Genomic DNA, 13,952 nt, shown 5'->3' on the forward strand with positions numbered 1-13,952 from the left:
TCACATTGCTATGTGCAAATTTTACATGCCACGCGAATAAACAGTCTTTATGGTTGCATTCAGTTGATCTGGTTTGGCATACCAGCCCATCATTTTCCATTTCATCTAAATCAGTATCAGCAATATTTCTCAGGTAATGAAAACCATCCTTTTCTTCAAGCATTACATTAAATCTATTTTCACTCCAAATTTTTCCATGGCTTGGTCTGAGATCAATATTAAGACCCTTTTGCATGATTCTCTTTGTAGATATGAGATTATTTATGGTTTGGGAAATTAGAACATTCTCTGAGTGTGATTTCCACAATCTCATTGCAATTGTTCAAAGCATACAGTTTAACAGAGAGATTTTTGCCTTCTGCCCCTTGTAGAGCAGGCCTCTTTTCTCTGTCCAAATCAGTGAACCATTTGTCTGAATTCACTATATGATATGCACTTCCACTATCTAGTAAAAATGAATCATTTTGCTCATCATTTCTCTTAGTGACAGACAAAGCTTTCATGTTATTGTTCTGCTTCACAACATCAGCTCTCTGCTGTTTCTCTCTTATAACAAACACACCTCGTTTCTCAGAGTGACCGCTAAGCTTACTTGGCTTTCCTTGCCCACGCCCCTTAGTGGGTCTGGTTTCAGAGCGGTAAGATGTGGGGCGATCTCTTTGTTCTGGTAAAGTCTTTGATCTACAATATCTTGCTATATGCCAAATCTCCCACAGTTGTGGCATTTTAGACTGTTTTGGCATTATCCCTTTTATAATCAGGCTTTATGCTGAGTACAGACAAGTAATTTGTAGTCCGGTGACATTTCACGTCTATGTTCTTCATCTTTTAGATATGCTAACACATATTCCAGTTTTAAGTCTTTTGTCCCCTTTAAAACAGCCACTTCATGCAAATATTCTCTGGTCAAAGAACCAAGAATCACAGCAACAACAGCTTTTTCCCCTGGTGCACCTTCCAAACCTTCCATTGCATTATAACCATCCATGACATAATTCAAATGTTTAAGTAGTGATTCACCATTTCTCATTTTTGCATTTATTAATCTTTGATAAAGGAACAAGTAATTAGCATCATTTTTCAAAGCATAAGTTTGTTCAAGCTTCAACATCATTTGTTTCATAGACGTGCACTCTAACAGTTCCGGATTATCTGTAGTATTCACGGTTCCCATAATTAAAGACATTCCAAAACCATCACGCTCTCTGTACTTTTCAAGAGTGGCTCCTGCTGCAGGAGGGTCTTCAGTGAGCACGGAAACAGCTCCATGAGCCTGAAGGGCATTCCTTCTGATGTCTTCCACCAACAGAAATTACTTGAGTCTAAGGTGGGGATATTGAAAAAAGCAAGATTCTTAGTTGCAGATTTCTCCTCTTAATACATTACCAAAACCAGAGAGTGGTGAGGACAATGGGTGATCTTTTGTGAGTGCGGGATTTTATTTTTCTTTCGCACGGCACGGGAAGAAGACAGATCAAACACTACAGGCTTCTCCGACTTGGAAACACAGGCAGCTAGTCTGGTCCCACAAATTCATGAAGAAAACAGGATGTTGTCTGAATTTCATAAATCCAATGCGAGTTAAAATAACATTCTGTGTTAGAAAACTCCAGCGCACATGATTTTTCTTGACTCCAAGTCTGGCTGTGCACTATGCTTAGCTAACTGGTGCAGCGGAATCGATCTCGGCATACCATAACCTTTGTTGGGTGATAGTGAGATATTGAAAAAATGGTATTTAGCAGAGATAAGATGGTCCAGCAGTGTCGGAGTAAAATAATTCAGACTCAGAATCCATGTATGATTAAAATATAAAGTTTTTACTAAATTCTAGCATGGGAAGGGTAACCGGGATGAAAATAACAACAGAGCAAAATCTGCTACATCCTTACTCTACAAAGACAAAACTAGGAGACAGAGATTATGGCTACTCTTCTTCTTCTTCAGAACACTGAACAAAGATGGGAAGAGAGCCATAAAATGCTAATACACCTTGACACTTTAGTCCCAATCAAATTCCTAGATCAGGGAGAAAATTCTTGGGTAATCTACAGCTAAAGAACATTGGTTACATGAGAAACATGTGACTTCCTGTGAGTAACATAAACAAACATTTAACCCCAGATATACTGAGTATTTTCAACTTGTAATACTCAAAAGACTCTGGTAAGGGAATGGATTGCATTGTAAATTGTCAGGGCTGCGGTTTGCAGGACTTGGGTGTACACAGGCCTTGGGTGTACCCAAGGGAAGGGGGGACTGGACTGGAAGCTGTCTTAAATTTTGACTGTTTCCTTAGAAAGGCAATGTACTCCTGAGTGTGTTTAGGACTGCAACCAAGCATTCCCTGGAGAAGTCACACACACGGAATAATCCACTTTCAATGCACTGCCAACTGGATGTTGCCAGTTGACACACAAGCCAGTTAGGAAGTGGATTGGAAAGTGGATTTTTTTCGTGTGTGTGATAGCAGCCCAGGTCTTGATCCAAATTCCACACTGTCCACACCTATTGCTTTGCCCCCCCCCCTTTTCTTGCTCCCTCTGGGACTACTAGAGAGAGCAAAACACATGGGGGGGGGGGAACCCTGAAGCAACAGAGACAAAGGAGTGACAGAAATGGCAGTGCTGGAGCGGCCTTCTTCTCCACGGGATTGGCAGCACCCGCCGGGTGGGTGGGTGGGTGGGTGGGATCCGCCTGGCAGGCCGTGAGCCGGCGGAAGATCCAACCTGGGAGGAGGGGGGTCCCCGCTCGGGACAGTCTTGCCCGCCGGAGCGGCGCTGGGTGACCCTTTCTCGCTTTCTCCTTCCCTCCGCAGTGGGCCTGCCCCGCTACCAGCACCACCCGCCGCCGGTGTGCGACCGGAAGGACTTCGTCCTCAACTTCAACGGCATCTCGTCCTTCCACCCGTCGGCCGGCGGCTCCTACTACCACCCGCACCCCCACCAGAGCGTCTGCCAGGACATCAAGCCCTGCGTCATGTGAGCGCGCTCCGGCCCCGGCCTTCGCCTGCCCGGCCCGGTGGCTCCGCGGGAGAGCCTCTGCTTGGCGTGCCGAAGGTCCCGGGTTCGATCCCCCACCGCGGCGTCTCCAGCGCGAAGGACCAGGTCGGAGGCGAGGGGAACGGCCTCTGCTGCCCGTCGGAGGTGCCCTGGGGAGGCGTCGGAGGAGGCGCAAGGCTGACTGTGACGGGCCACCACGGGTCGGATCCAGCACGAGGCGGGTCCGGGTGTCTTCACGTGCCCGGCGGCCGCCCCCAGACTCTGGCTCGAGGGGCAGGAGGGCGGACCCGAAGGAAGCCGCTGGGGGTTTCCGCGCAGCGCCGGACTCTGCCGGCTGAAGCCTCCGGTGGCGACGGGACTCGCCCCCCAGGAAGTGACGGGGGGACTGGCCAGCGAAGGCAGCCTCCCCCCGTTCCTCCCGGGCCAGGGTCGCGGCCTGAGCCTCCAGAGGCGCGGAGCTCCTTCTGCCTCCCGTCTGGAGAGGGCAGAGAATCGCCGTGGGTGGGCAGGGGGAGGGTCTCGCGTGTCTTGGGGGGGCAGCAGACCGGGCTGTCGACTCTGCCAAGCCAGCCCGGCTCCCCGTGAGTCCGCCGGGCTTCCTCGAAGGCAGGCCCACCGGCTGCGCGCCTGGCTTTTACTGGTTCCCTCTAAGCTGAGTTAGTGTGAGCTAGCTCACGGTTTTTTAACCTCCAGCTCACACATTTTCGTCTCAGCTCAGGAAGGAGGGCTCCACAGCAAACTAATATATGCAGCAGCCAAATGGCTCGCTCACAACTTTAATGCCAGGAGCTCACAAAGTAGAATTTTTGCTCACGAGAGCCCACAGCTTAGAGGGAACATTGTAGACGGAAGCAAAGCAAAGCAAAACCTAAATACAGCGACTCGGTAGCTTCAGGAGGGTAGCCGGGTTGGGCTGAACCAGCAGAACCCAGTTCGAGTCCAGGGGGCCCCTTGAAGGCCCACAAAGTTTCACTCCGGGTAGAAGCTTTCCGGGTAGAAGCTTTCCTTTTCAGTGTGCCTGCTGCACATGGAACCTTCTACCAGAAATAAAACTTTGCGGGTCGTCGAGGTTCCCCCTGGACTCGAACTTGTTTCTGTAGCGACTTGAGTTCCGCAGAACTTTGAGGACTCGCGCTGCCCCCCCCCCAGGCTGAACAGGCCCCTGTAATTAAAATAACCCTCACTTTTTTTGGGGGGGGTCCCTAGAATTTTACCAAGAGGCCGCCGCCACCACCCCTCGGTCCAGAGAACGTTGCGCACTTTCGAGTCCCGTCGAGTCCCCAAGGTGACGTTTACCCAGAAAGCCCACTGAATCGAAATGCTTCCTTCGGGGCGGATCGGAGCCCCGGCTCTCGTGGGAAAGTCGCCTAACTTATTTCGTGTTCTCCAGTAGCCTTTCAGAAATGCCCACAGCCAACGAGAGAGAAAGTGGGTCCCCCCCCCCCCCATGGCTGTCTTGGCTTCCCACTTTCAAGGCCGCCTGGCACCGGTCAGCATTGGCAGGCGTGGTTTGGGGGACTGTGAATTGATTCGTGCGACGCGCCGCTCCCAGCGAAATGGCCGCGTTTCGTTCCTTCCCTTTTTCGTTTTTGGCTTTGCAGTCCTGCGACGATATCACGTTTGGAATGAAGGTTGTTTTCCTTGTCTTTTTTTTATTTTTTAAAAAACAACTTTGTTTATAGCACAGCATTTTAAAATAACGATTTTTTTTAAAAAAATCAACCTTTGTGTACGCTCACACACTATCGCTTTTTTAAAAAACCGGAGAGTATAATTTGCACTTATGTATTAAGGTTTTGGTCGGTTGGTCCGGAATGTCGCCGTGTACAGAGTTGTTGTGGGCGGGGCGGCGGGGGGGGCGGGGTTTCGTTTTCCAATAAAATGTACAGAACAAAAACGGGCGTTCCCGAGTCTTGAAGTTTCATTGTAAAAGAGGAAGCCTCGCGTAAGTGGGGGGGAGGGAGCCGAACGCCCTTTGCCCAAAGCCGAGCTGGGAAAGCGGAACCCGAAGAAGGCCTCTGCTCAGCCTCCCAAGGCAGGCGCTGCTCCGGCTTAAGTAGCTGGTGGGCAGTGTTCCCTCTAAGCTGAGTCAGTGTGAGCCAGCTCACAGTTTTTTTAGCCTCCGGCTCACACGTTTTTGCCTTAGCTCAGGAAGGAGGGCTCCAGAGCAAACTAATTCATGCAGGAGCCAAATCACTCGCTCACAACTTGAATGCCAGCAGCTCACAAAGTAGGATTTTTGCTCACAGGACTCTACATCTTAGAGGGAGCATTGCTGGTGGGCCTTTGCTATCCCTTCCGCTCCTTTACGCAGCCCTTCTTAATTTAAACTCTGGACTGGTTTTTGTTTTTAGGACAGACATAAGAGGAAACGTGGACAGACACTGGTCACAACTCCGGGGTCGAACATTCAGCCTGAAAATTCCATTCCTATCAACATGGGGATAACGGCCGGATTCACAGCGCCCCTTCTAAAGCGGCGATCACACCCAGGCTAAAGAATCCACCTCCGATGCACTTCCCAAGGGGATCTGGCTCGTTCACACAGTAAAATCCAGTTGGAAAATGCACAGAAAGTGCCTTGGAATTGGGCTATTGAGTGTGTGTGTGACCGCAGCCTGAATTGGGTTCCAGTCACCTCCTTTCCCATAGACACAGGCACTGTGGTCACACACAGGAAAGAATCCACTTCCAAGGCACTTTCGAATTGGGTTTTGCCAGTTCACACAGTAAAAAATCCAGTTGGGAAGTGCATTGAAAGTGGATACTTTCGTGTGTGGGACAGGAGCCAGGGCCACCCACTACCTAGTTTGGTGTAGTGGTTAAGTGCTCGGACTCTAATCTGGGAGAACAGAGTTTGATTCCCCACTCCTCCACATGCAGCTGCTGGTGTGACCTTGGGTCAGTAACAAGTTCTTTCAGAGCTGTTGTCTCAGGAGCAGTTGTCTCAGAGCTCTCTCAGCCCCACCTACCTCACAGGGTGTCTGTTGTGGGGAGGGGAAGGGAAAGGAGTTTGTAAGCCGCTCTGAGACACCTTTGGGTAGTGAAGGGTGGGGTATAAATCCAATCTCTTCTCTTCTTTTCTATTTATATCTATCCTATAAAGGGACTGGATTTCAGTCCGACCCCCCCCCCCAGTTGGCTCCCTCTTGCCACGGAACAGGGAAGGTGTTTACCTGCTTAGCTTGATGGAGAGAGGGGATGGAAAGGTCTGAAGGCTGGGGAAAGACCTGATCAGGCCCGTAGCCACAGTTGAGCATCCGGGGCTAGACTTACTGGCAAAGCCCTAGGACTTCCCATCCAGTTCAGGGCCCCCAAGTGGTGGCAGATGCAGGGGCTTGGTTTTGGTTTAATTCGATTAGCCAGTGCCCCCTAAGAAATTTATATGCCCCCCAATTTAAAAAATCCTGGCTACCGGCCTGGACCTGATACGCTGCGCGGTTGGGTATCTTTTCCACAGCTCAGTGTCTAAGCCCATTGAAATGAGTGGTCTTAGAGTAGGGGAAGAACGCATCACATGATTTGCTGCAGGCCCCGCACGAAATGCCTCTGTTGTTCCTTGCCAGGCCCAGCGGGGGCAGTTCCCTCTCCAAGAGCCTCCTTTGATTTCAGCCCTGGAGCGACCCCACCTCTTGGGTTTGCGGTCACACACACCGAATAATCCAGTTTCAATCCACTTTCAGTGTGGCCTGACAAAATCCCCTTGGAAAGTGCATCGAAAGCGGACGGGAAGCGGATTCTTTAGGGGGTGTGACCGCAGGCTCAGTCTTCGAGGTGTGGCCATTTAGGAGCCCAAAGCTCCCCCCTCCCAAATCCGCAGCCGAATCGGAGTGTTGGGACCAGTGTTCCCTCTAAGCTGAGTTCGTGTGAGCCAGCTCACAGTAACTCAGCTTAGAGGGAACACTGCTCACAAGACCCCACAGCTTAGAGGGAACATTGGACTTGGGAGTCTAAAAAAACGGAGCCTGGTTGGAGAGGAAGGGCGTCGAGATCTGCACCCAGCGCCTAGAGACTCTGCAGGGCCCCCTCCCCACCTCTTCGCGCCCCAGCCAGTGTTCGGACTTGGGGGGGGGGGCGGCCGTCTCCTTGGCTGGCGGGACTCGTCCCCGCGAGAGGCAGGGCTGCCGGCCGCCCCTTTCGACGGCTTCTTCCCAGGCAGCAGGACGAGGGGGAACGGAAGGGCCGAGAGGCCAGAGAAGGAGACGGAACTGCCGCCGGGGACTTGGGGGGTGCCGGAGCCTGGGGGGACGGGGACCCGCGGCCAGAGGAGGGAATCCCAGAGAGGCGTCCCAGGCTCCTCCCGGACCCGAAGCCTAGAAGCAGCAGCCCTCCTGAGAAGAAGCCCGCTCATCCCGTCCCCCCGCTGGAAGAGACACCCCCCCCCAGGGCCGGATTTAGACTTGCTGAGGCCCTAAGCTATACAAAACCCAGAGGCCCCCTACTGTTTTAAATTACATCAGCTGGTCTCAGGAAAATTTAAAATATATACACTTTTTAAATATTTGAAATCATTTTTTAATATTGTGTTTTTATTTGAGGCCCCAGGGGATTGCGAGGCCCTAAGCTGTAGCTCATTTGGCTTATGCGTAAATCCGGCACTGCCCCCCCCCCTGATGCCAGTGAGGCGGAGCTGCTCCAAACCCTGCGGGTCTGAGGTCATCCAGCCAGTGTTCCCTCTAAGCTGAGTTAGCGTGAGCCAGCTCACAGCTTTTTAGCCTCCGGCTCACACATTTTTGTCTCGGCTCAGGAAGGAGGGCTCCAGAGCAGACTGATTTATGCAGCAGCCCAATCGTTTGCTCACAACTTTCATGCTATAGTAGCTCAGGAAGCAGAATCTTTGCTCACAGGACTCCACAGCTTAGAGGGCGCATTGACGCTGAGTCAGTGTGCCCCGGCTCGCAGTTTTTTAGCCTCTGGCTCACACGTTTTTTGGCTTGGCTCAGGAAGGAGGGCTCCAGAGCAAACCGATTTATGCAGCAGCCCAATCGCGGAGCTCAGAAAGCAGAACTTTTGCTCAGAGGACTCCACAGCTTAGGGCATCCAGCGACCAGGCCAGCAACGTCTTTCCGCGCCCCAGGGGAAGGGGGGGGGGCGAGAGAGCGAGCGAGCCAGCGCAGTCCTCCTAAACGCGTCTCCTCGGGATTCAGCCCCGTGTTATTCCACGGGGTTTACTCCCAGGAAAAGGGTCTTGCTTTGGGGAGACGGACCGTTCCGTTCAGGGTTCTCTTCCCTCTACCGCAGGACCCGGCCCAGTTCGCTGGCTGGGAAAGCCTCTCCGGTTCCAAGGGCCCGACGCCCCCTGGGGCTGGCCCTTAGACCGGGGTTCTAGGCGTTCCCAGCGTCGGAACCAGTGTTCCCTCTAAGCTGAGTTGGTGTGAGCTAGCTCACAGTCTTTTAGCCTCCAGCTCCCACATTTTTGTCTCAGCTCAGGAAGGAGGGCTCCAGAGCAAACTAATTTACGCAGCAGCCAAATCGCTCGCTCACAACTTTAATGCCAGGAGCTCACAAGGTAGAATTTTTGCTCACAAGATTCCACAGCTCAGAGGGAACATTGGACTCGGAACCCATCGGCCCGGCGTGACGCTGGCTGAGCCGCAAAGCAAACGGCCTGTTTGGTCCTCCTGGGCGAGCTCTTTGGACCGGCTGCTGCTTCCATGGCGAGGCGGGGGCTTAGAGGATCGGGCTTAGAGGACCGGGGGCGCCTGGTCTCCCCCGGACTAGAGCTTCCGGAGCTCCAACCTTTCCTTATGCATAATGCAATCTAACAATCTTAAGAAAGAGAGAGCGAGCGAGAGAGAGAAAGCAGCCGCTTCCTATTGAATAAAACGGGGCACCCCGTCGCTCTTGCACTCCCAAACAACAAAGCAAAGAGAGAATCTGGGCATGGTTTAAAAAAAAAAAAAATCTCCATTTTCATATTTATATCCAGCCACGCCGCGGCGCTTCTTGGACTTCTCGGGGGCCTGCTGTATATTATACAGTCAGCCTCCGAGTCAGCTTCGACCACAGGGCTGTGTTTACATTCTTCCCCAGGCAGGCCTGCATGGACGTAATTTATAACCTAAACACTCGAACGTAACTTGTTTATATAGAGAATGACAAGACCTCAAAGACTGAAAAACTGAAGTCGCCCGGCCGGAGCGCCCGCGAGACTCTATTGCCCCCTAGTGGCCACAATGAACTTCTTGAAATCACTCCCTTTTGGGCAAGGGAGGCGAATTCAACGCAATGGGACTGGTTTGCCAAAGAGACAAACAAGTGAAAATTATGTTTGGGATCCCCTGGTCATAGAGAGAGGAGATATTTTTAAGGAACCCTTTTCATTAAAGCTGCAGTAGGGGAGCTTTAATTTTACAAGTACATTCAAGCATGTTTGGTCCAGGGCTTAAGGCCCTTAAAAGAGATGAGAACATAGAAAACCTGCCTCTCCTAGGAGTGCAGAGAACCATGCCAAGCAATAGAAGGAAACTTCAAACAATATGTTCATCACGAAAGACAATATAGACTTTGACAGGCTTAAGAGCCAAAACCACACAGGAAGCCGCAGAAGAAGGAAAGGGCACATTGTCCTCAATGGAGCACAAAGATTTTATGCACTGATTTATATACTGACCAGGTCAAAATCTGGCTGAAAACTAGAGCTGGCTGTTTTGACCTGGCTTAAGGTCAAGAAGGCAAGCTTTTGACTGACACGGATTCGTCCTTGTGGGGAGGGGAAGGGAAAGGAGACTGTAAGCCGCTCTGAGACTCCTTCAGGTAGTGAAGGGCGGGGTATAAATCCAATCTCCTCCTCCCCCTCCTTATTACTACTACTTCTACTTGCTTATCTACCAGCACTTCCAAGCTGTTTCCCTGGAATGCCATGGGGAGGGTACTCCTATCCATCACAGGGGCATAGAGTTCCTCTGGAGGTGATCATTTCACACTTGCCTGAATTGTGTTTGAGTTGATTCAAAGAGTTGATTCAAAGAATTTTCTGCCATTTGAAATCCTTATATGAGCAGGCCAATAAGTGGCAAGGCACCGTTGATGATGATGATGATGATGATGATGAAGAGAGAGAGAAAGCAGCCGCTTCCTATTGAATAAAACGGGGCACCCCGTCGCTCTTGCACTCCCAAACAACAAAGCAAAGAGAGAATCTGGGCATGGTTTAAAAAAAAAAAAAATCTCCATTTTCATATTTATATCCAGCCACGCCGCGGCGCTTCTTGGACTTCTCGGGGGCCTGCTGTATATTATACAGTCAGCCTCCGAGTCAGCTTCGACCACAGGGCTGTGTTTACATTCTTCCCCAGGCAGGCCTGCATGGACGTAATTTATAACCTAAACACTCGAACGTAACTTGTTTATATAGAGAATGACAAGACCTCAAAGACTGAAAAACTGAAGTCGCCCCGACGGAGCGCCCGCGAGACTCTATTGCCCCCTAGTGGCCACAATGAACTCCTTCTTGAAATCAGTCACCGCCAAACACCCTTTTGGGCAAGTGAGGCGAATTCAACGCATTTGCCAAAGAAACAAACAAATGAAAACTATGTTTAGGATCCCCTGGTGATAGAGAGAGGAGATATATTTAACGAACCCTTTTCATTAAAGCTGCAATAGGGGAGCTTTCATTTTACATTCAAGCGTGTTTGGTCCAGAGCTTAAGGCCCTTAAAAGAGATGAGAACATAGAAAACCTGCCTCTCCTAGGAGTGCAGAGAACCATGCCAAGCAACAGAAGGAAACTTCAAACAATATGTTCATCGTGAAAGACAATATAGACTTTGACAGGCTTAGCAGCCAAAACCACACAGGAAGCCGCAGAAGAAGGAAAGGGCACATTGTCCTCAATGGAGCACAAAGATTTGATGCACTGATTTATATACTGACCAGGTCAAAATCTGGCTGAAAACTAGAGCTGGCTGTTTTGACCTGGCTTAAGGTCAAGAAGGCAAGCTTTTGACTGACACGGATTCGTCCTTGTGGGGAGGGGAAGGGAAAGGAGACTGTAAGCCGCTCTGAGACTCCTTCAGGTAGTGAAGGGCGGGGTATAAATCCAATCTCCTCCTCCCCCTCCTTATTACTACTACTTCTACTTGCTTATCTACCAGCACTTCCAAGCTGTTTCCCTGGAATGCCATGGGGAGGGTACTCCTATCCATCACAGGGGCATAGAGTTCCTCTGGAGGTGATCATTTCACACTTGCCTGAATTGTGTTTGAGTTGATTCAAAGAGTTGATTCAAAGAATTTTCTGCCATTTGAAATCCTTATATGAGCAGGCCAATGAGTGGCAAGGCACCGTTGATGGAAGTCATGCCCCAAATATGCCCCTTTCTAAACTTATTAACAATTGATGGGATTCTTAATTAAAGATTGTTAGCAGAGTATTAAAGAGACAGAGTCCATGGTGTGTTTAAAAGAATATAAAAGTTTACTACAACCTAGCATGGGGAAAAGGTACACGGGATATAAAATAACAAAGAGCTTATATGTCTGCATCCTTACAGCTAAACTGAAATGGCAGAATGGTGGCTTCTTCTTCTTGCTCAGAACAAAGAAACACAAGACGGGAAGAGAAGCCATAAAATGCTAATACTTGGCACTTTGGTCTCCAATCAGAACAACAAACTAGCTCTGAAGTTCCCGGGCTTTCTAACTGTCTAAAACAGATTGGTTACAAACAAACATGTGGCTTAACAAACATCATTAACCCAGTAAATACTGAAAGTGTTTTAACTTGTAACACCCAACAACAACAATAAAACAGAAGAACTATACAGCCAAACGGAAAAGACACTTGCTACTCCCGCTGCCTTTTATTATGCACCAAGCCTTCCTGATTTGTGGACTGCTCCTTATCTATCTGGGACATTTTTAAAATCCCACTTTTCCCTGGGGAGCTCAGAGAACATGCATGTACTCAGTTTTATCCTTACAAGCGATGCTCCCTCTAAACTGTGGAGTTTGGTGAGCAAAAATTCTACTTTGTGAGCTACGGGCCTTCAAGTTGTGAGCGAGCCATTTGGCTCCTGCATCAATCAGTTTGCTCTGGAGCCCTCCTTCCTGAGCGAAGACAAAAACGTGTGAGCCAGAGGCTAAAGAAATGTGAGCCGGCTCACACTGACTCAGCTTAGAGGGAACACTGCTTACAACCACCTTGGACTTGGAGAACTCTCAGAGAGATGACTCACAGGCAGAGATGCACTGAGGGGCGGGAGGGGGCCATTCTCTAATCGGTCACTCCCAGTTCTTAAGAAACAAGCATACAGTCAGGGGTCATTTCGTAGAAAAAGAGCTAGGGGAACTCATTAGCATAACTCATTAGCATATGCCACACCCCCTGGCATCACCAGAAGTGTGTCATAAGGCCACACCCACCACTCAGTTAGTCTTAGTCTTAAAGGTTAATCTTAAAGGTGCTATTTGTTAGTCTTAAAGGTGCTATTTGAACTCTTGGACTATTTTGCAGCAACAGACTAACACAGCTACCTCGGGGAAGCTCCTGGATGGGGCTGGGAGTCCTTGCGGAGGCCACGTGGAGTGGCCTCGGCCAGGCAGAGGGGGAGGACGCCAACTTACCCTCCTGCTTCTTCCTCCTTCTGCAACAGAATGAGGCTGGAAGCAGGGGGCGGCCAGAAGAAGGGGCGGGGCTTCATCATGTGCCCTGCCCCCTGCACCTCACCCGGGGGAACTGCAATCCCCCGCGATCCCCCCGAATCGACCTCTGCATACAGTGTTTACTCCGTCAGTAGGTATTACTATGATGTGGCGTTCCCATTGAAGGGCGTTCTCCAAGCCCATTTCCGCAGCCGTGAAGTTCCCCACACTGACATTTTAAAACCTGCACGTTGTGTGAAAATTTCCACAGGAGATTTTTCCTTCACCTGGTGAGGAAAAAAAACCCCCTACTGTGGAAAGTTTCACATACTGCGAAGTTTTAAAAACGTCACTGCGGGGAATTTCACTACTGAGGAAACGGGAGTGTTATGCCAAGGTTTTTAAATCCATTTATATTTTAAAGAGATTTCAGTTTTTATGTGTTTAAGTGTTTGCCGTCTACATGAGTTACAGCGCAGGCCCAAGCAGAGTTAAACCCTTCGAAACCTTTGATGGACTTAGAAGGGCATGACTCTGCTTAATGTGTCCTAGATGCAAGTCATTCCTGACCACAGAAAGAAGAATAGCAGAATTCTGCATCAGCCTAGGTTGGCGTTTGAAATACACAAATCCCACTAGTAGAAGACACCACCAAAGCTTGCCAAAACACTATATTAAACAATTATAAAGTTGGTGGTGTCACAACAACAACATTTATGCATACTGTAACTATATTAAGGCATAAGATACAATGTTTCCTCCTAGGTTGCTGTTTGAGCAAACTGTGTAGGAAGGCAGGGCAAAGTTAACAAGGGCAATGAAATATTTTATAATCTAGAGCTCCACATATGTTCCAGTGTGCATACACAGCTCCTCCAAAAGCAGGTTTCCCACTGGTTTCAAGGTAGGGAGATGCTCTGGGTTGGTTTTTTTTAATTTTATTTATTTTGTCATATAACAAATATAATGTAAATCCAATATGTTAAAAAAAAATAACTGATCCTTTACACATTGAAGTATCATCGAGAGTCCGAACACTTCATACCAACTTTTGAAACAGATTAACAGAATCAAATTAACATGAAACTTTTCGAGGTATCAGAAAGTCCACTTGATTACAGAGATTTATGAACCTAAGTATAAATACTAACCATGCATGAAAGAAGCATAAACGAGGAAACAGTTAATAAAGCAATCCAATATTGTTTATCATATCGCAAGAACAATTACACCCATCTCTGCATTTGTTGCCAGGAAGAAGGCAGAATATCTTCTGATGCTAGGAATTCTAAAATAGGGTTCCATTTTTCCATTATGGGTTTAACCACAGGTTTCAAGGCCGATCTATTTACTTTTCTGGTGAC

General features: G+C 49.1%; 1 protein-coding gene across 1 annotated transcript in view; it reads left to right on the plus strand.

The window, feature by feature from the left end:
* LOC107117219 (forkhead box protein F2-like) overlaps positions 1 to 2,985 on the plus strand; it is a 15,236-nt gene extending 12,251 nt beyond the window's left edge. The window contains 1 exon segment of the mRNA XM_015419299.1: positions 2,819 to 2,985. Coding sequence (XP_015274785.1) covers positions 2,819 to 2,985 — 167 coding nt within the window.
* The last annotated feature ends 10,967 nt before the right edge of the window (positions 2,986 to 13,952 follow it).

The sequence above is a fragment of the Gekko japonicus genome, unplaced genomic scaffold, assembly GCF_001447785.1.
Source record: "Gekko japonicus isolate JY-2015 unplaced genomic scaffold, Gekko_japonicus_V1.1 scaffold181, whole genome shotgun sequence".
Lineage (NCBI taxonomy): Eukaryota > Metazoa > Chordata > Lepidosauria > Squamata > Gekkonidae > Gekko > Gekko japonicus.